The 22381-nt window shown below is 38.7% G+C and overlaps 1 protein-coding gene across 1 annotated transcript; it reads left to right on the top strand.

Annotated features, from left to right (window-relative positions):
- Positions 1-1546: 1546 nt before the first annotated feature.
- On the top strand, positions 1547-21486 carry LOC109042293 (inward rectifier potassium channel 2). Its single transcript, XM_019058954.2, has 5 exons — positions 1547-2426; positions 5463-5702; positions 6717-6953; positions 8303-8485; positions 16852-21486. Exons 1-5 carry the CDS (start codon positions 2356-2358, stop codon positions 17177-17179), a joined length of 1059 nt encoding a protein of 352 aa, XP_018914499.2. The 5' UTR covers positions 1547-2355; the 3' UTR covers positions 17180-21486.
- Positions 21487-22381: the final 895 nt, after the last annotated feature.

Here is a 22381-nt window from a genome sequence, read left to right as displayed (position 1 = left end):
CAGACGGAGTCAGGAGTTTCAAAATTGCCATCAAATTGTTCGCTGAAGTCTTCTCGACAAAACCATTACTGATAAGTCAGTTTTTTTTACAATGAAAACTTTAATTATTATGAAAACCAGTGATTTTTAGGTGTGTAGCACTAATTCCTCACTACGCAAAAACCTCAATTTAATATTATTAAACTAAAAGGAAGTCTCCAAAGTTTAGAAAACTTTTAAGGCAGCATCAATTCCACCTCATAACTCAAGAATTGCCAAGTTTCATCTTTTGTATCATCTTTTATCTCACATTTTCAAGTGTCGGTTACGCTGCGTCTGTTACGTAACCGACACAATATGGCAGGGCCGCCATGTTTGCGTGGACCTCCAGCAGTCCCGCGGGAAGCGCTGATACCTGATTCAATGGCTTGTTTATCAATCACTTTAACTTTGCACTGAATCAAAATAGAGCGTGCCAAAGCTGGAAAAAGGAGGTTCAATACCTTTAAAATGAGGTAATGAAATCCTGTTAAAATTGGTGCACTTTTATTTTTAAGGTATTTCACATTTTAACTATTCCTGTTATCGTGAAATCACCATTAACCGAATAGGTACTGCATAATTTCTTAGAGTAACAAAAACAGGACGTCCAGCACTTTTTATTCATACGTTAAAAAGGTACTACAACATGTCAATAAATCTAATTTTGAATCTGCCTAAGATCTGTTTAGTTCAAAGTATTTTAGCTCAACCCTCAACATTCGAAAATCTCTGTTTTTCCTTCATTTTTGAGGTGGTCCGAAATCTCGTTACCTCGACTTTTTTCCCGGTCCCTTAAATTTCAAAGTACCGATAGTTGACTGTGCGGTGCACGGAAAAAATGGATTGCTGATTTGACAATTAAATTGTTAAAAATAATTTGTCTGACATGTTTCAAATGTACATTTTACAATAGTGGAAAGGTAATTAAAGCACGGGGGTGGTTATCGTAAAATCTACATTGAAACATGCCGGATACTTTTCTAAACTACAAAATTGTTAAATCAGCAATTTCATTTTTTCCATGTGTATTTTGTTCCCGGAGGTCGAGTAGCTACCTATAGGTCCCTATCGTCAAGTGAAACACTTAAGTGTGTGCACCTGTACTCGTACATTACTATTTTAATTCCACCTCGAGTGTCTTTTATGACCATTGCTCGGATTATGTTTTATGTGTCTCCACCACATGTGAAGTGCTACCGCCAAAGAAAACAGCATCAAGTGCATGTCAACGTGAACCAAGATTACGTAACAGACGTTGAAACTGCAAAACAGCGTATCTCGCTTTGCGACGCTGCAGACTTCCGGCCATAATTTATTTTTTGAACAGAAAAATACTCAACATAACGTAGAAACTCTCCTGGGTTTTTTTCCTCTCCAGGAAGAAAATTCTGCGAAAATTGAAATTTCAAGTGATGACTGTTGGTTCGTTCTCCTGTGATAAAATTAAATAGGAGCATTTTAAAACACCGCAAACGAGATACGCATTTTTTTTTTCAATTTTATCGTCGGTATCTCATTCCGGAATTTAAGTACTTACTGCTGTCTATGCTTGTCTAGTTGTCCTGGTGCAAGCATGAAAAAACGAAGGGAAAAAAAGTAAACAATGAAAACTGCCTCAAACTGAATTCATCGCCGAAGAGATGATAATTCCCAGTGCTTCTCATTTCTGTGCGTTTCTACCCACGTGTGTTTGTGTTTTCCGTGCGCTTCATTTTAATTTTTTTAAGAATGTTGAAATCGTGGATACCGGTGTGAAATGTTATGGTATTTTAAATTGCACTGCACCGCGAGAAAAATATATCCACCGAATGTGCATTCTGTCCCTCGTTAGTTCAATATTTTCACGGTTAAATGCGCACCTCAATTGAAACTTTTTAAATTTTCAACCGTTTTATTTTCTTCAAGCAAAACCGATACAAAATTTTCCTCCCAATTTTGTGTGATTTTTTTCCCCCTGAAATAAGTGAAGAAAATTCGCAGAACATCAAAACAGAAACTGTTGGTTAGTTTTCCTTTGTTTAAAAAGAAAAGAAGAAGAGGAAAAAAAACATGAGCAGTGATTCATAACGTCGCAATCTGTGGTACGCACCACGCGACGTTAGCCGATCGATTTGTGATTCGAAAGGATAGTATTTTAGATTCATTCAAATACAATAAGTACAAGTGCGGGTAGCTGGAATTGATGCAAGAATAACGTGATGCTTCAGATTTATTTTGATGTCACAGCATAGCCCTAGTTTACCAGCCAAAATATATCCCGACTGATTTTTTCAAAAATTTTCACAACAAGAACCTCGCCATTACTTCATTTAATGCAACACGTAGGCCGGAAAAATGAACTCTGATGACCACCGTTTACTCATTGTACCGGACGAGGAAGCTACAACTAGGAAACATAAAATCAGGTACTTTCCCGGAAATATTTTTAAAAAAATCCTTTAGTTATGGCACTGGCGGAGTACTTTTCTTTTAGTCTTTCAGGATTTCTAGTTTTTCCAAATTCCAAACCAAATCAAGCCAAATTACTATCAGAAAAGAAAGAAAAACATCGAGCCAACAGAGCGCCTTCGAAGTCTGGATACAATTATTATTGCTTGACGGATGTCCGTGCAGTATAACCGACAAAATGAGGGCGCTCGGGCTACTCGCGCACTGGAGGTGAGGCGTCACTTCATAAAACCGCAGCGAAGCTCTTCACCTCCGCTATCATTTAGGTAACTCAAATATCTTCTGAGAAATACAATTTCTGATGATTTCGCCCTAATGTAAATAGTATAGTGCCATTTATAGTGTTTTCAAATATGTGGGAAAAATTCATTAAAAAGTAATGCAATTATCGTTGAAAATTGCTTATGCTAGTGAACCTACGTAGGTTCGTGCAAAAGAAAAAAAATGAAGAAATTATCGTTAGGGCAACAGTTAAACAGCAACATATAATTCGGTTATTTGTAACGGACAGAGATACATTTCCTGTTACTTCTCTAGTGGCAACTATTGACTGTCAAAAAAAAAAGTTTAAAAATCGTTGATTATAATAATAATTTAAATAGAAAAATAATTCTTGAGAATAAGTATTCAACATGTTTTAGAAAATATTTTCGGGTATTTTTTTAGTAAAATTCACACTAGGTTAAATTTAAGTGTTAAAAAAATCTAATGATGATCTGTAGTTTATTAATATTTAAAGTGTTTAGGTATTCTATTATTTGTAAGAAAAGAAAAACTTCCCAAAGAATAGTGGCTTACAAAATATTTCTTACTACACAGATTCAGTCAGACAATATTAACCACTATGAATTTATCCCATGAAAATTTATTAAGACATTATTTTTCCTAACTTTTCAGAGAATTATTGAAAAATGATTTCTACGATCGTTACTACTAAAGCTACGTGATTGATACTACATTTTGTGATCTCAGAGTCTCACTGATTATAACTTCGAGTTTTATTTTGCACAAACCTATGTAGGTTAACAAATGTGAACGTTATCCGACGACATTGTTATATTCTTAGTTTTGGTCTTTGGAAATGCTAAAAAATAAGCCGGTGACTGGTTGGCACCATCGTGATATCATCCGTGATTGGTTGTTCTCAAAATATATTACAATCACCCAATAGCGGCGGTGACATCTTCGCTGCGGTTTCACTTTCATACGCAGTCGTGACGCCTCACCTAAAGCACAAGAATATACGAGCGCCTTCAATTCAATGGATATACCACACGGTCATCCATCGAGCAGTAATAGTTGTATCCAATAACGTTGAAGGCGCTCTGCGCGCTCGATGTTTTTGGTTCTTCTTCGTTAGTAAAGTACAACGCAGTGACGTTTCTTTTCCTAACATTTTTATACTCTCTTTTCGATGCGAAGGCTGTGACGCAATAATTCACAAGATATGACTTTCTCCCATCATCTCATTTTTTTTCAAGCGAGAAAATTACCGATTAAAATGTGGTATCCCAGCCAACAATGAAGAGTAGGCTATTCAGAATTCGCCGACTCACATGAGTAGAACATCTTGCTCACATGAGTAGAAATCCTACTCATATCACTAGAATATTCTACTCATAAGAGTAGAAAGGCACATAAGTAGAAAGACAACTCACATAAATTCAATTTTTTTGACTTTTCAGAAGTGATGTCTCTGACCAGGAGACACCTACATAATACGTAAATTTGAAAAATAAATACATTTTGTACTTAAAATTTTTTTGATGCAGTGACTACTATCTGAGATATCGGACATGGTAGATTCAACGCTGAACTCATATGAGTTGAAATCTCTGGTCATGCGTTGGAATCTCTAGTCATAAAACACATACTTATGGACTGCTCTTCCCTCCGCTATCTCCAATCACAGATCTACTCCCCTACAATCAACAGAAATACAAACCCTCTTACATGCGATGAACCCAATATTACCACCAAAATTCTAAAACTCTTCACCTCTCTTAATTTAAAAATCTAAATTTTCGTTCATACTCCCATTTTCAAGATTATCTGTAAAGACGTTAATAGCCGGAGACGCTGAATGTCTTAAAATTATACTAACTAACTAACTAACTAACTGAGTTGGCGAAAACTGAATAGAGACATTCTGCTCATATGAGTTAAAGTCTATTCATATAAGTTGAAATTCTATTCATATGAATTGAAATTCTATCCATATGACTTTGATTTTCTACTAAATTGTACTCAATATTTTTAATAGGGATGTGTGAATTATACATTTTTGATACCACAGCATATCAGTTCTCGATATCGTATGGAACTCAGAGATAGTAAATTTCATGAAACCTTATGAGGTAGACTACATCTTCCAATACAGAACTACAATCACAGGCTTGTTTTCAAAACGGCGTATATTCCATTAGTCAATGGAGATGTTGCATATGTGAGGATGGGATTTGACTATCGATTCACAGGTAAAAGTTGGTGAAAAACACGATGGTGCCACTGTTTTTCTCTGAAATCATCTCCCAAGCTCAAAAAAAGCTGAGGCCAAAATGGAGGGGATATCCCATGCTATCCTGAGTCAACCTCTACATCAAGACAAGCTCTCCGTGCAAAGATAGGGAGCAAATACATTAGCAGTGCTGCCGTGTTTTCAATTTTAGAGTCCCCAAATAAAGTGACAGCCCTGCTAATGTATTTGCTCCCTATCTTTGCATGGAGAGCTTGTCTTGATATAGAGGTGGACTCTCAGGATAGCGTGAGATATCCCCTCCATTTTGACCTCAACTTGAGAGCTGTTTTTGAGCTTGGGAGTTGATTTCAGAGAAAACCAGTGGCACCATCGTATTTCTCGCGAACTTTTACATAAGGATCAATAGTCTAATCGCAAATTTCTCACATATGTGACATCGTCTATTATTGGAACAACCCTTTCCTTTTGCATCTCCCCTGGAGCCACCCTCATACGTTCGACTTCCTCACGACAGGCCATGCCCGCGGATCCTGCTGTCGAGCGGGGTCTCGAACGTTGATTGGATGGCGGGCGGGAAGAGGGTGAGTGGCGGTTGGGCGCCGGACATCTTCACGTGCCTCGTCGAGATGCGCTGGTGGTGGCTCCACGGCGTCTTCTTCCTGGCCTTCGTCGTCTCCTGGTTCGTCTTCGCCCTCTTCTGGTGGGCCATCGCCTATGCCCACGGCGACCTCCTCGACCTCCACGACCCGCAATCGTAAGTACAACCAACTTAAGTACGGTGGATCCTCGGTTTCGGAAAAATGGGTCGGTCGCGCTTGTCACAGAAGCGTGGTTCGATGATTTCAAATTATAGACCAGCGGAGCACCACACCAAGTTCCCACGTCTTTAACCAGAGGCGGATCCAGCGATTTGGCAACACCGGATTCCCTCCATTTAAATCCACGTTAAAAAATCGCTTTTTGTCGGAGCACCTGGCCCCTCCAAGAATCGATACATTTGCATGGGTTTAAATGGAGGAAAAAAATGTTGCCAATTTTTTGAGGGTACCATCGACATTTTAAATTTTAACACTTAAAGGGATAATTTCACATAAATCAAAATTGTAATCTCCAGATAAATCATCAAGGAATAATACGTTCGTGTCAAAAACCATATTCCAAGATCTTAAGGTAAAGTCACAATACTCCGTTCCCAATTCGGCAAGTGCAACAAATCACTCACTTGTGTAGGTTGCCTAGTTTCTAATTGAAGGAGCTCATTTTGTTAAAGCATTTACCTATTGCTCTACAATTAGAGTAAGTTGCGTTTAGGCATCATTTGCACAGCAGATTACCTTTATTCCTTTTCGGTAGATACTTATTTTCTTGATAGCAGTTTTCCCTTTACTGACATAGCGTTGCATTGCGAAAGCAACAAATGTTTGTTCAGCTTTCATCTTCTATGTCTGGAGTATTAAACTTGAATCCAAGCAAGAGATCATTTTTGGGTAACATTATACGTCTGATCTCCTTGCTTAGAAAACACCATCAAAATATCGATTTCCAACCGACTCCAGTGTCAAAAAAATACTGTACAATGTAGATTTTCTCTCCAAAATCAACGATTAGCTCATGCAACAAAGGTTAAAATCATCTTTCACTGACCAAATGATGATTTAAAAATATCTCAATTGCATGGTTGATCGAAACTCTTTTGTAATGTTTTTGCCCTCTGATTTCTCTGATAAGGTGCACGATCATTAGAGCTCATGTTTTAAAATCTCTTTAGGGACGTGGAACCATGCGTTACAGAGCTGAACGATTTCATCTCCGCTTTCATGTTTTCCTTGGAGACTCAGTACACGACAGGATACGGCACTCGATCTCCAACGACCGAATGCCCGGAGGCCATTTTCCTCCTTTCATTCCAAAGCATTTTCGGACTTCTTCTCCAGGCTGTTCTCACCGGAGTCATTTTCGCCAAACTCACGAGACCTAAATGCCGCACGCAAACAATTGTTTTCAGGTAAACAGCGCAGTGCTCCCGTTTAATTTTACCAAAGATTTCGGAGTTCCCGGAATCCATCCCGATTTCCATAAGTTCCGAGAAATATTCGAATTTTGTCAAAAGTTCCGGGGAAAATTTCGAATTACGCCCAGATTCAGTTGCGAAGATCGTCGGATTTGATCCGATTGACTTTTGATCAAATAATCGTTGAAGCTGACTGAATATCCCACTATTCCGGGAATTTCAAAAGTTCCGGGGGAAATTCCGAGAATTTCCGGATGCCAAAAGTTCCGGAGGGAAATTCCGAGAATTTCAAAAGTTCCGGGGGGAAATTCCGAGAATTTCAAAAGTTCCGGGGGAAATTCAGAAAAATCCCAGAAAATTTCGGAACTAGTTCCGGAAAATGGGAGCATTGAAACAGCGAGCTACAATAATGTAAACTTTATGATACTGTGGCGGCCAATCACCGCTCACCTCTAGCGACGCAGCCCATGTTCGCTCCTGATTGGCCGCCGCAGTCTCAACCACGGCTATATATGTCGTGACCTCACCGCCTCGAGACACTCCGCTCCCCCGTCAGCCACACGGGCCACATCACCCATCCCAGCGGACATCTCGCAGCCGGCCGGCTTGCCCTTTTCAACGGCTCTTCTTAGAGCCACCAGCACTAGAGCACCTCTCTTGGTCTTCGGCCATAATACCTACTCTAATCATAAAATTACCTAAAGCTATAAAAGAGCTGTATTCATAGTCGTTTTTTGAGCAGCTCCTGAATAACAGTTTTTTAAGGTGATTCGTCAAGCTCAAGTGACGTGGTCGAACTGGCATGCGATACATCGCATCTTTTAGGTAAAAAATCTCGGCAGATTTTGAATTTTCAGCAAAAAAAAGGACGATAGCCCCTGCGCATGAGCCTGAAGAATCATTCTAAACCCAAAAATCGGCAAAATTCAGAGAAATGAAAACAGGATAGTGTTTGGAAAAAAACCTCGCATTCGATACCGAAATCGATAGCTGAATCGAATGCGAGGTTTTTTTCCAAACACTATCCTGCTTTCATTTCTCTGAATTTTGCCGATTTTAAGGTTTAGAATGATTCTTTAGGCTCATGCGCAGGGGCTATCGTCCTTTTCTTTACTGAAAATTCAAAATCTGCCGAGATTTTTGACCTAAAAGATGCGATATATCGCATGCCAGTTCGACCACTTCTTTTGAGCTTGACGAATCACCTTAAGGGTTTTTGAAAGTTGTTTCTCATAGGTTATAAATCTCCACCAGAGATTTTAAGAGTTTTTTCCCTTTTTTAAAGAACGAAAGGTACCTATGGTATGATGAAACTTTAATTCCACTCTCTGTGACATTTTTAGTCGGAATGCTACAGTGTCGCTACAGGACGATGGATACTTGCGCCTCATGTTTCGTGTTGGTGACCCCTGCAGCTCAGTTTCCCATGTTGGTATCGCTAGAGCAACTGCCTGGATTGCTAGATTTGAGACCAACTCCAAGCGTAAATCTTTCATGACCGATCAAAAAGAACTAAAACTTAACGGGTAGGTAAGCATGAAATTAAAATACTTTTTTTGCGTGAATAACATAAGCTCACCAAAAGTAAGGAGGTATCTTGGAAAATAAAAAAGAATGTAACCTCATGCGACCTCTGGAAATGAAACCTTCTGATGGGGAGGGGAGGGGGGGAGCAAGGGCATCACATCAAGGGGAGTCTTGGAGGCAGGTTACCCGTAAGCTAATTGGACCGCACTAAGCAGGAAGGAATCAAGCCACATTAGCTGCGGTAATCCAGAATTGCGCGAAAGGTCTAAGAAAATATTTAAGGATTGTGCAAAAAAGGCACAAGAATTTCGCGAATAGAGACCTTAACATCTGTTACAGGAATGCGCGAATTTTAAAATGAAGTTACTTTAAGGTAGAAGTTTGGCAAAGCCGGAAACAATTGGAAAATAAACGCATTATTATAAGCGAATTTTCGCGATCGAATGTCATTCATCAAACGAATTGATCAGTGCTGAGTGATGCCGATGATCGGTGATGTCAGGAGCCAATCAGAGCTCAGATTTTTTTCCTAAATGAAATTAAGAAGAAAATAAGAAAACACGAAACACTAAAACACAGAAATTGTGAAAACACCAGACTTGAATTGACAAAACACAACAACAGTAGAAGAGATGACAGAACAAAAATTTTGGTGAGAGATGAAGTTTCTGACATCGATTGCATCAATTCAAAAATCGAATTCAAGTCCCGAGGTGAATTCGAAATTTCAAATTGATGGATTTCAACGGTCTCTGGTGAGACCAACGAAGAAGTCGAATATCATTGAAAAAAAATGCACAATCGTCGAATATCATTCAACGGTGAATGATATTCGATCGCGAAAATTCGCTTTATGTTACGCTAGTTTAGGTTAGTGTGTTGACAAATCATCGATGTCTTACCCTCTGATGATAAATGAAGTGATATGATTGAATATTGATCCAGGGTATAAAGAACTTACCTAACTTTTCTCGGGAAAAAACGAGGCAACGTTAAAATGCTTATGCGGCGTCAAAATACAACATGGGCCTTTTAAGTTCTATTATTCGATGCCGCGATTATTGTAACGGGAGTTCGGATAATCGCGTCAAACAGTGCAGCCGGCGTTAAACGTATATTAGCGCCTGCAAGACTGTAGGAATACTTCAAGCATTGCGCCAAACAGTGCGGTCGGCGCACAGCCCCATATCAGCGCCTACAAGACTGCATGAATACTTCTCGCATTGCGCCAAACGCAGTGCAGTCGGTCAGTTGACCTTTTCACTTTTTAAATGTCTACGAAAGCTCTCTGGACCATTCGTGCTGCGAGGGCTATCCATCGAAGAGAGACATGCCCGTAAATGAATAGGGAATGAACAGTTTTCCGCGATGTAGCTATCTACCACAAACTACTTAGGTTGCCAGATTAACGCTATTCCTCTTTGAATATTGAATATTCACGCAAATATGTGAGTTTTCAGTACCAGAAGATAAATTCGCGCAATCCTATGCATATTCAAAAAGGTAAAAGAGGGGGCTTTCGCGCAATTCTACCGCAGCCATTACCTGCTGCCAAAAATTGGGCAACCCACTTTTTTACATGAAAACGGTTGTGCAAATTTTTGGGCAAATTTCAGTGAATTTTCTGCATGGTACGAAGAAAATACCTAAAAATGTTCAAAAGGAATCCGTATGTCGTTGACGCTCTCTTGTGAACAATTAAATTGCCCAGTTAAAATTGGCAACAGCTGATGCGGCTTGATTCCTTTCTGCTGAAAGCTATCTAATTTTGGTTCATATGATTCATTGACGTGTACCTATTTACATGGCTTGTATGGACTATCCCTAGTCCTTAAATTTGCGAAATTATAACAATAGACACGCACAACCATGCTAAGGAAAAACCTCGTATGGACAGTTGAATGTTGCCAACTATCTCTCGATAAAGTACTACTTTTGAGGAACTTGACTAATATTTTTCTTTGAAGATGTCAAACGATTTAGATCAAATTGCGAACTAACAGCTTTGAAAAGGAAGAAAATATTTCAAAATCTCCGAGAAAATCTTTGCTTTATCAAAGAAAATTTGGCAATTTCCAAAGGCTCATACGGTGTTTTTCCTTAGCAAGGGATCACAGTTTTCATTTCTAGGTATAGTGAGATCCACATCCCCCTCATCATGGAATGAGGATGACGTTGATGCGAACAGCGTAACCGTTGGAGCGGTGCGCCGCACCGGAATCGCTGCGAGTTCGCCTTCAAATTTGGCGACGCAACCCAACCATACGTCGAGGTTAATCAAGTTGCATTCACCGAATTGTTTGGTTCTGAACGTTCCACGTACCGAGCGAAGGCTGACAACTTACATTTGAGGAATTATCGATACATTGACGATCACGCACAGCCACGCTAAGGAAAAACGTCGTATGAACATTCGAATGTTGCCAAATATCTCTCGATAAAGCACTATTTTTAAGGAAAGATATGAATATTTTTCGTTAAAAGTTTTGAATTATTTCGATCTTTCAAACTAACTGCTTAGAAAAATCTGGAGAAAATATTTCAAAATTTCTGAGAAAATCTTTGATTCATCGAAGAACTTTAGCAACAGCCGCAGGTTAACACAGCGTTTTTTTTCTCGGCAAGGCAGCACAGTTTTCATTCATAAACTGCAAATCGAAGGTGTAAGTCGGCAATCATATAACTCGGTTGGCGACGTCGTAGACTTCCTGTCATATATACTTTATTTTTTAAACGGAAAACTACTCGACGGCAATTCCTTAAAACTGCCGTGATTTTTTTTCTCTGTGCGAAGAAAATGCCTGCTGCAAAAACTTCAAGTAATGATGTCGATTTGTTCTCCTTTGAAAAAATAACATGGAGGCGGAGATTTTTAGACACCGCAAACAGATGTGTGATAGCCGACTTACGCCGTCGAAATTCTTCATCGCGAATAAGTAGGGACTATACCCTGGTAAAAATGGCAAGTGCTCAGATCAGTAGCACTTGCCTTTGGAACAGACCTAAGCACTGATGTCAGTGCTGCCGGGCGCTGATCTGCTACCTCAGTGTTAGGTCTGTTCCAAAGGCAAGTGCCTCTGATGTAAGTGGCACTGACCTAAGTGTCTCAGACGTAAGCGGAGTGGAAACTCCCAGAAATACTGTACAGGCAAAAATTTCGTTAATTACCGATCTGCCAGGTACGTTAAGTCACTATTTGACGATCAGGGAGGGCTGCTGTGAGTTTTCAATCCCAAGCAAGTATCACAATCTTCAGGGGACATCGCTCGTTCCCATGCGGTCTCCAATCTAAGTACTAACTACGCCCGACGTAACTTAACTTCGGTGATCGTCCTAGCGATTGAACCACTACACTACCTGCGCGTGTACGTGTTAGGGGCGTAATTTTACCATTTCAGGGCCCCCATTGGGGTAATTTTGCCAGCAAATGATGATTTTGTCTTTGAATGTGAATCCGATACTTAATTTTTCTATTATTCTTTTTTAATCAATCAACATGTAAATGAAGTTTTGTAAGTTACGTTTCTTTGAAAAAAAAATGGATCGCACTAAAATTCAAAATTAAAGCTAATGATGCAAAAAAAATAATGAAAGTTGAAATTATACAAAAAATATAAATTAGCAGATACAAAAATTGAAAGTAAAGGAGTAAAAAAGTTAGAAAAGAATTGAAAATAAAGTAGGAAAATTTTAAAAAAAATTGAGACTGAAACATTTTAAAAACAGTTAAAACTGAAAAAAATTAAAACCAAATTTAAAACTATTTTTTTTTATAAAAAAATAATAATGCTTAAATAAATATATCTAAATACATATTTTAGCGGTGATAATATTTTTATCGATCTCATTTTTTGTTGTGTTTTAATTATTTAAGTGCCATCTTAAACGAAGAGGGTAAAACAAATTATTCAAGAGTGTGGCTACTTAAACTAGTTTTCCTTCCCTCTTAGAAAATCCCACCTTCTACAAAATATGCCTCTCTGAAAGATAAAGTTTGTGGTCCCCGTGTCCCGAGGAAATATTCCCCCACGAAAATGAAATAGGGTGGGGGAAGGGGGAGCCATCTCTACTTTTTGGGAGTGAGTGCGGTTCGATTAAGATTGATGTCAGAGACTTACCCTCTGAACCAAGTCCTGACCTCAGTCCCGCTTACCTCAGAGACATCTCTGCACTTAGGTAAGTCTTTCTCCCGACGTCAGTGCCTCTTACCTCAGTGCTGACTTCTTGGGTAAGTGCTTTAACACTTACGTCAGAGAAAACTGAACTGACCTCAGAGCAAATTGCACTGACCTCAGTGGAAAATTCACTGACCTAACACTTGCCATTTTTACCAGGGTAGAGCTACATATCGACGGTATAAGGCAGCAACCACATTACTCGGTTTGCGACGTCGCAGACTTCCTGCCATACTTTATTTTTTAAACCGAAAAGTACACAACGGCAATTCTTCAAAACTGCCTTGATTTTTCTTCTCTATGCGAAGAAAATTCTGCAAAAACTTCAAGGAATGATGTCAATTTGTTCTCATTTAAAGAAATAACATAGAGGCGGAGATTTTCAGACACCGCAAACGAGTTATGTGATTGCCGACTTACATCGTCGATATACTTATTAATGCGTTACGGGTTGGGTCCCGAGCAGCAGCGCTTGAAAACGAAATCGCTGCCTTCAAATTTGGCGATGCAACCTAACCGTACACCGAAGTTAATTGAATTGCATCCACCTATTGGCTGTATTCTGTATGCTCCTACATTTTTTGAGGACTTATTAATTACATTTCGACGGTGTAAGTCGGCAATCACATGGGTAACTCGGTTTGCAATGTCGCAAACTTCCTGTCATACTTTATTTATTTTTAAACAGAAAACTAATCAACGGCAATTCTTTTAAATTCTGCCGTGATTTTTCGTCTCTATAAGCAGGGCCTGATTAAGGAGGTGGCCACATGGGCCGCGGCCCATGGAGGCAAATTTTGCAATTTCTTTACATATACGTATAAAAAAATCGGATTCAGAAAAAAAATTATAAACGAGAGAAGCGTCTTTCGGTGACACAAGAATGCAATTTGGCATGGAGCGACGCGGCGCAAAGAGCAATGATGATGAGGACTTGAGATGAAGAGGAGAAGCCCTCAGCGCGGCGGCGGCGGTCAGCATGTAACACATGTCAGCACCTGCAAGACTGCATGAATACTTCACGCATTGCGCCGAACATAGTGCGGTCAGCGCGGTGCGGCGCACGGTGGATCGACTCAATGGGATAGGGGTCGGACAAAATTTGGAAACTTTACAAGCTCATAACTCCGTTTATACAAAAAATTGAGGTTTTAAAAATGGCTCCTCCTGTTTCCTCGTGAAATTTTCTTTCAAATACACCCCTTGATATTTATAATGTGACGACGTAAACATCAAAATTTGCAGTTTCAGTCAAAAATTTAATCTCCGACCTTTCTAACTGACTCGATCCACCGTGCGGCGCGGCGGAGGTTAAAATTATTAAACCAAAGGGTATCCTTGGGTAAGGGCACCAGATGCCCCTCCTCATGGATTTTGAATTTAATGGTCTAAACCCTTTTAGGAGGTCCTAAAAACATGGTTTTGGGCAATTTTACCCTCCTAACCCTAACCACCTCCCCCCCCCCCTGCAGCCCCGAAAAACCCATTATTCGGGGAATTTTGGGGTATTTTCACGTTTTATTTCATATCTCCCGCAATTTTCGATAAAAATGCACCAAAACTTCATCAATTATACATCAGACCAGTCAGGTTCTTGGGTAAAAAAAATCAAATTTATCGTACCTTATTTAGACTCCTAAAAAAATTCGTAAAAATCGTCAATTTCCAATTTTTTTCAGATTTTAGCGGGTTTAAAAAAAAATGAGGACACATGCATTTTTTGTTTTTGCCTTAAAATGTAGGTAATATACCCAGTTGTTACCAAAAAAAATTTCAAGCCTTCACGCGTGGTGCGTCCCACCGAAAAAAATGGTTTTCTTTGGCGTCAAAGCGGTTAAAATGGCTCTTTTGGCAACGGTTTACTCGCACGCTATCAACATAGTAACACTAAAATATCTAATTTTTGGTTTCAATGTTTCAAGAAGCATGCCCTAGTATCGTCAGAAAAGGTTTCAAGTCGAACGAATCCTTGCGCCCCACGTAAAGTACCGGTTTTTGGCGCCAAAACGGTCAACATTGCTATTTCAGAAGGGGTTACTCGCGTAGGGTGGCCCTTATTTTTGAATTTACGGAGTTTAAAGTGCGGAACCCTGCAAATGGTTTCATCTGATGAGAAAATAACGGGAAAAAAATAAAAATTGAGAAAAAAATGTTTTAAAACGCGCCTCAATGAGCCTTAAGTTCCGAGCGTGGCATGCGAAGACGCGTTTTTTCGTCATTTCGCGAATTTTTTCCTCCCTTTGAAATGTTCCTACGGCTTTGATATTTTTAGAGGTTATACACTGTTTAGAGTACTTTACGAGAAAAAAAATGAAATTTACATAGCTCAGTTAAAAATGCTCTTTTATCCCCATCAAAGAGGCCACGTCGTGCGATTTTGCCGATTTTCCCTTTATATCGTTCATTTGCACGTTAGCCCCGAAATACCTTTAAATCGACTTGTTTTCCAGCAGCTGAACAGAATTGTTTATTTTTGGTTTAAATGACTCGGCAGACACTCTACTTCTAGAATCTGAAGCATTTTTGCTTTTGACTCTTCAAAAAATTTAATCTCGTTCAGGCAAACCGTGCCTGCCGTGAAGCTGGTCAACATAAAACTTAAATTCTCCATGATTTTTCGTATTCGATAGCAGAAGATTTGGTTCAAAATTTAAAGTCGTAAATTTGGATTCTTTCTCATGGAAGAGATGAATTAAGAACGGAAATTTTGAAACACCGCAACGGAGATACGTGGTTTCGCACTTCAGTCGGACAGATACGGACATCCAACAAGCTTTAAATGGTTGCATCAAGTCCCCGTCACCGCCGACCAACGCGTTTGTCGATCGAATCAACTACAGGTATTATGCGTATGAAGTCAAAACGCCTTCAATTTTTTGAACGCAATACGGACATCCGTCGAGGTTGTATAGTTGTATCATGGCGCCGTAGCAATCGCGTCCCATTGTTTATCGTTACAGACGAATCTAAGTTGAGAGAGGCCAGTCATAATGCCTTCAATTTTATTCATACATATTTTCGGGCAAAATGGGAGACGAAGTTTCTCCATTTGCGACGTTGCAGACTTCCTTAGAAATTTTATTTTTCTTTCGAGAAGCTGGTCAACATAAAACTTAAATTCTCCACGATTTTTCGTATTCGATAGCAGAAGATTTGGTTCAAAATTTAAAGTCGTAAATTTGGATTCTTTATCATTAAAGAGATGAATTAAGAACGGAAATTTTGAAACACCGCAACGGAGATACGTGGTTTCGCACTTCAGTCGGACCGATACGGACATCCAACAAGCTTTAATGGTTGCATCAAGTCCCCGTCACCGCCGACCAACGCGTTTGTCGATCGAATCAACTACAGGTATTATGCGTATGAAGTCAAAACGCCTTCAATTTTTTGAACGCAATACGGACATCCGTCGAGGTTGTATAGTTGTATCATGGCGCCGTAGCAATCGCGTCCCATTGTTTATCGTTACAGACGAATCTAAGTTGAGAGAGGCCAGTCATAATGCCTTCAATTTTATTCATACATATTTTCGGGCAAAATGGGAGACGAAGTTTGTCCATTTGCGACGTTGCAGACTTCCTTAGAAATTTTATTTTTCTTTCGAGAAGCTGGTCAACATAAAACTTAAATTCTCCACGATTTTTCGTATTCGATAGCAGAAGATTTGGTTCAAAATTTAAAGTCGTAAAATGTTTGTTCTTGCATAATTCATACTAAAAATAAGAATTATGCAAGGACAAACACAAATTTGGTTTAATAATTTTAACCTCCGCCGCGCCGCACGGTGGATCGAGTCAGTTAGAAAGGTCGGAGATTAAATTTTTGACTGAAACTGCAAATTTTGATGTTTACGTCGTCACATTTTAAATACCAAGGGGCGTATCTGAAAGAAAATTTCACGAGCAAACCGGAGGAGCCATTTTTAAAACCTCAATATTTTGTATAAACGGAGTTATAAGCTTGTAAAATTTGCAAATTTTGTCCGACCCCTATCCCATTGAGTCGATCCACCGTGCGCCGCACCGCGCTGACCGCACTATGTTCGGCGCAATGCGTGAAGTATTCATGCAGTCTTGCAGGTGCTGACATGTGTTACATGCCGACCGCCGCTCGCCGCCGCGCTAAGGGCCCCGGTTAGATCACTCGGCAAGACTTTTTGTTACATAATATGGTTTTTATGTTCCCAGGGCATGTTTTTTATTCTACCCGACACTGATAGAGCACAGAATTGACGAAGACAGCCCACTTTTCGACATGTCGGCATTGGACTTCTTGCATTCTCATTTTGAGATTTTGATATCCCTTGAGGGTGTTGTTGAGACAACGGGGCAGAACACGGAAGTGCGAAAATCATACTTATCGTCTGAAATATTGTGGGGACATCAGTTCCGAGAGGTAGTCAAGAGAAGTTCCTCAGGATTTGTGGTCAATATGGACAAGTTTCATGACACTTACGTCATCGACACACCTTTGTGCAGTGCGCGACAGTTGAAAGAACTAGTCAAGATACAGTGAAATACCTGGCAGATTAATGCAAGAGAGAAAAGGTGATTTAAACCAGGTTTCCACAGAATTTAAGAAATGATTTTCCACAGCATATTTTGGTAAATTATATAACAATTGAAGATTTACCATGAAGTTAAGAAGACATACTTTGAAATAACTGTTGGGCAAAATTTGTTGTTCGAAACGTTAAACCACACCACAAAGCAAATAAAAGAGACTTAAGTAACAATTGAGGCGCTGGATGCAAAGGCATGGGCGTAGCTAGGGGGGTCCTGCCCCCCCCCCCCAGAAATCTCGTGCCCCCCCCCCCCCAGAAAAACGGGATCCTTCATTCCTCACCCTCCCCCCGCTCTCTTCACCGCGAGAGGTGGTCCCATGCCCCCCCCCCCAGAAAAATTTCCTGGCTACGCCCCTGTAGCAAAGGGCACTTCTTGGTTGCAGTGTTTCAGAGTCTCCTCTAATATTTCATTCATTGTAAGGAAAGTGAATGCGTCCATTTCACCTAAACTTGTACCGAGTATTCCTCGTGATTCTACAATTTCCTATGGAAAGAATTCTGGAAAAATCACCCATTAAATTCTTCTCCAAGGGATTAATTAGCAACTGAAGATTCTGAAACACTGCAATCCAGAAGTGCCCTTTCATCGTCCAGAGCCTCAATTCTTCCCCTGACTGTGGCAATCCTATTTGAAGATTTGATGGTCCATAGATTTTTTTTTTATTTACTTGTACATTGAAACTAAAATGTTTGCTTCAATTAGATCCACTCTGCGTTCGTTAAACACCTCCTAGGTACTGGAAAAATATTGTTTCCTGCTCTGATTCTCCGGCTTCTTACTTATTAACTCAGGGATGCAGAAACTACCTAACCACACTATTGCCCTCAGCTTTGGTCAAGTGAAAGGGATTCTCCAAGTATTTCCAAAAATATTTTACGCTTTTCAGCGGTGGAGATTCTCAGTTTCTTTTTGAGGAGGAAAAGGGGGAATGCTTCATATTAAGCCTCTATAGGAATGATTCATGAGTACCTAGTGGTCAAAATTGGGGAAAAACTTGGAACTTTCTGCATACCTGTCATACCTCCAGAAATTGTTGCCACAGAAGGAAAATGTTCACAAGGAAAAAGAGAGGGGTAGTTGGATAAGAGTTAGCAAAACCTTGCTTCTAATTTGATGATTTTTAGAATATAAATTGCTGGAGTGTGGTTATGCTGTATGACATCACAATACTCATTGGTTATTTCAAATGACTGAAAGACTTGCAGTTGAAATGAATTAACATTGCAGCATTAATCGAAAAAATTGGTCTTTAAATTCTGAAAAGCCTAGACTTTCAAAATTTCTGAGGAAGTAATCCTCTCTCTTCCCTGAAAATTGCCACTTCAAGTACAATAATCGACTCATTTAAGCTACATCAAAATTAAACGGTAATTCAAAATTCCTCAATTTGGTTTGTTAAATTGTCAGAGGCCGAGAGAAAAAATTTCATTATGCCTGACTCCAGAAACTTTTTTGGTGCAAAGAAGGAAAAAATTAAAATACTTAGCAAGTAGATTTCAGCGGTGTTTTATTGGATTCATCAAATGAAAGAAGTTCAAACAAGAACGAAATTCAAAAATATTCAATAGCATTAAGTCCGTAAAACTTAAATATAAAATATCCTGTAAATTGAAAAAAAAAAATAAATAAATAAATTAATTAAAAAAATTAGAAGAGAAAATTATCCACAGTCCATTTCTACATACATTTTAGTCAATCAACACTTTTTGCAAGATATCAACCTTTATCTGAAACATTACCACAAAGGTCATTTTTCAATTAAAATACACTTTTGTCAGATGAATACCCAGCAGGATGGAAAAATATTGAAAGTACCGGAAAATATATTTTTAACTGAGCACTATCTTGAGACATACACAGATTCAACCCTGATTATGCTTAGAAGAGTGTGCTTCAATTCGCGCAGGAATCAAGGCCAGAATTGTCTGCAACTCAGAGAAAACCAAACTCGACAAAAGGTATTTGGACATATTGATGGCAAAAATGCATATCTCGATGTGCGATGCTGCAAAGCTTCCTTCATAGTTCATTTTTTTAATGGATAAATACTAAACATTATTCATAGATGAATTTTCTGATTTATCCTTTGAAGTGAAGTGAAGAATATTCTGAGAAAATTTCAAGCAATGGTGTTGAATTTCTTGCTTTGATAAAATAAGACGGGAGTGGAGGTACAGAAACAAGGAGATGCACACTTTTGCGGTTTCACCATCAATATTTAAAATCCTTTCCAAAGCTCTGTGCTGATAATTTCAACAAATCAATCAAACCTTATTGCAAAGAATTCAGTTTTCTTCGAATCGGACAGTCCAAAATTATGTATAAAAAAATTGCGAGTGTTCATGTAAAAATGCGCTACTAGGAGGAGTGTGACCAAATTCAGGCAGAGGGGACAACATATAAGAAACTATGACCTACTACATTCTACTCTACCAAGGATAAGACTTAAAATTGAACCTACAGAGTATTCAGCATTTAAAGTATATGAAAAGTGGAAAAAATAGAGAAAAAAATCAGGAAAACGGAGAACAGAAGGAAGCAAAAATAGCCTGCAAAAGCAAGAACAAGTCGTCCGCACTTCCTGAGCTGGGTAAAAATCTAGTAGAAAGTGGTAAAAGTATTGCTATACGAAAAGCCGGATACAGATGGTCGAACATTTTGTTCCTCTTTCTTTCTCCTTGGTTGAGACGAAAAGTTGAATCATGTAATATTGCACACAATTGTATGAATAGTTAGACCGTCTGCATTGGGCTGTAGAAAACAAAATTAGCAGAAACAGGGAGCAGACAAGTTCAACAGGAGATCATAAAGTGATAAGCACTGCATGGTTAAGGTACAGAGATATCTACTCTCAACGAGTCATTTTATTCCCTTGCAAAAAATACACTCCCTAATGCCGAAAATTGATTTTGTAAAGTCAGTTAGGGAATCATTCATAAAAAATAATAGTGGACATCTTACGGTGCCTAGTGACATATCTCGTTACGGTCAAGGATAATTGAAGAGAGCTCCAGAGGACGGGCCCACGAAACATGGATTAATTAGTTCCTCAGGTCCGTCTTATCTGGACAAGCCAGTAGCGCTGCAACTTGTGCAGCTAATTGCTGCTCAGGAGAAACGAGCGCACTTGGACTAATATGGACCCTTCTTCTGAAACCCTTTTTAATTTTTAATTTTGGAGTTGGTCAACAACAATGTATACATTGATGGCAGATAATAATGAAGGCATGTTATCAGACAATGATCATATTTCCAACCAACCTCCAAACCTAATTCTTTTGTATCACGACAAACAGGTTCATTTTCATCCAGAAACATGTGATTTCAGACAAGGCGCATTAACCGAAGACAAATGCCAACATTTCAAAGGTCGCAAAATTAAAGTCAGTGAAACCAAAACTCCAAAAAAATTCAGTCCCGAGGGTGCTTTGAAATTTTAAGTTTTAGAAAATTCCCTCAGAGGTTAAAACTGAAGATTTTGAGAGAGAATGTGAGAATTCTTAGACCTTAAAATTGGATTACAGGAATTTTGCAAAATTTGAAATATTTTCCGGCATATTTCAACAGAAGCAGTAGAGATAAATCTAGAAGAGAAAAGATCTACCATTCAAATTTTCACGATGAAACTGAAAAGAACTGCAAGGATCAAGAGGGCGGATCTTTCGTCTCGCTCTACAAGTAGTTCAGCTTACTAACTGTATACTCCAGGAGAGGCGCGACAAAAGAACAGATTAAAGGAAAATTATTTTCTGAGAAAACCAAATAAATTTCTGCTTAGGTTCTTACAGATTCATCTTTGTTGGTAAGACTTACAGCTAAAAATGGATCAAAATAAACCAAAATAAACCTGAGAGTGCCTAACTTTTTTAATCTTTTGGCTCTGCTTTGCCTCAAGTTCAACACAATCCTTGGTTACAAATGGATGACAAATATTTTAAACGTTAATTGCATTTGAGAAAAATGATTGTTAAATTATCTTTGGAATGCTCGTGTTCAGTAATTCTTAACTTTGGCATTTACGAAAAGTAAGCGGTCCACTTGGGTCACACCCTCCTTGATGCTTCTTTAAATGAGAGCTCAAAGAAAATATCTTCAACTCGTTATTCATGCATTAATATCTTAAAAAACCCATCCTAGAAAATTTGTTTGAACCAAGTGCATTACCTATTTTTCAAAAATACAAGATCTAAAAATTAATGATCGACGCTTATTGATTCTGATTAAAAAAAAAAAAAAAAAAAAGAAAAGAAATAAAAACCTCTTTAACTCTAATTCTGTCTTTAATACTTCAATTTGAGTCATTACTTTGAAAGTTCTATCCGACACGGATTCCGAGAAAAATCACAATCATTGCTCAGAAACCACGAATATTTGTAAAAACTTTTTGAGGGAAGAAAGTGCGAGGGGTCGTAATTCTTATTTTATACAAATGACTATATACACTTGACTGAACAATCCACACAGAGACTGATCTGGCCTGCACAGATAAATTTAAAGCTTAAACAGTTTACTCATCTTCTCCTTCATAATTTCCATTGCTGTGTGCAAATTCATCTTCTTTCTCATATTTGACTTCCACATTCTTGTATTCTTCATCGTTGTAATTCGATAGTCAGGGTAGTCTGAAAGTAACAGCAAAAAAGGGAAAATTAGCTGAAGTATGAATAAGTTCACTCTTACAATGGACAATCAAACCAACCAGGGATTGGAATGCAAACAGTTTGTTGTCTCCCTGCGCAACGTGTCTTGTCTGACCTGTTACAATATCTCAATGAATATTTTTCTTTTCATGGAAGAACTATCCCACGAATTTTACTAAAACTTTTAGAGACTTTCCTCATAAGAATAAAAAAAGATCACAAAAAGTCAGGTAAATAGATGCTGCAGTCCCTCTACAAAAAAAATAAAAACATCCATGAGAAATACTGAAACAGCGCAATGGAGCATAAGACAAAATGAGAATTTACACATTCTGATACATGGCTTTATATAAAAAATTTCAGGTAGAGCACAATTAACAAAACAAAAATTACCAAAATTTACTACTAACTACGATATTCAACGTTTTTCGATAAGTAAAATTAAACCTCTTGCTCCTGAAAAACCTTATGTCAACGCGAGTCAAATTGCACATTAAATGTTATCGTAACAG

Source organism: Bemisia tabaci, unplaced genomic scaffold, assembly GCF_918797505.1.
Source record: "Bemisia tabaci unplaced genomic scaffold, PGI_BMITA_v3".
Taxonomy (NCBI): Eukaryota; Metazoa; Arthropoda; class Insecta; order Hemiptera; family Aleyrodidae; genus Bemisia; species Bemisia tabaci.
Note: the sequence above shows the minus strand (reverse complement) of the source record. Positions and strands in the feature narration are given on the sequence as shown.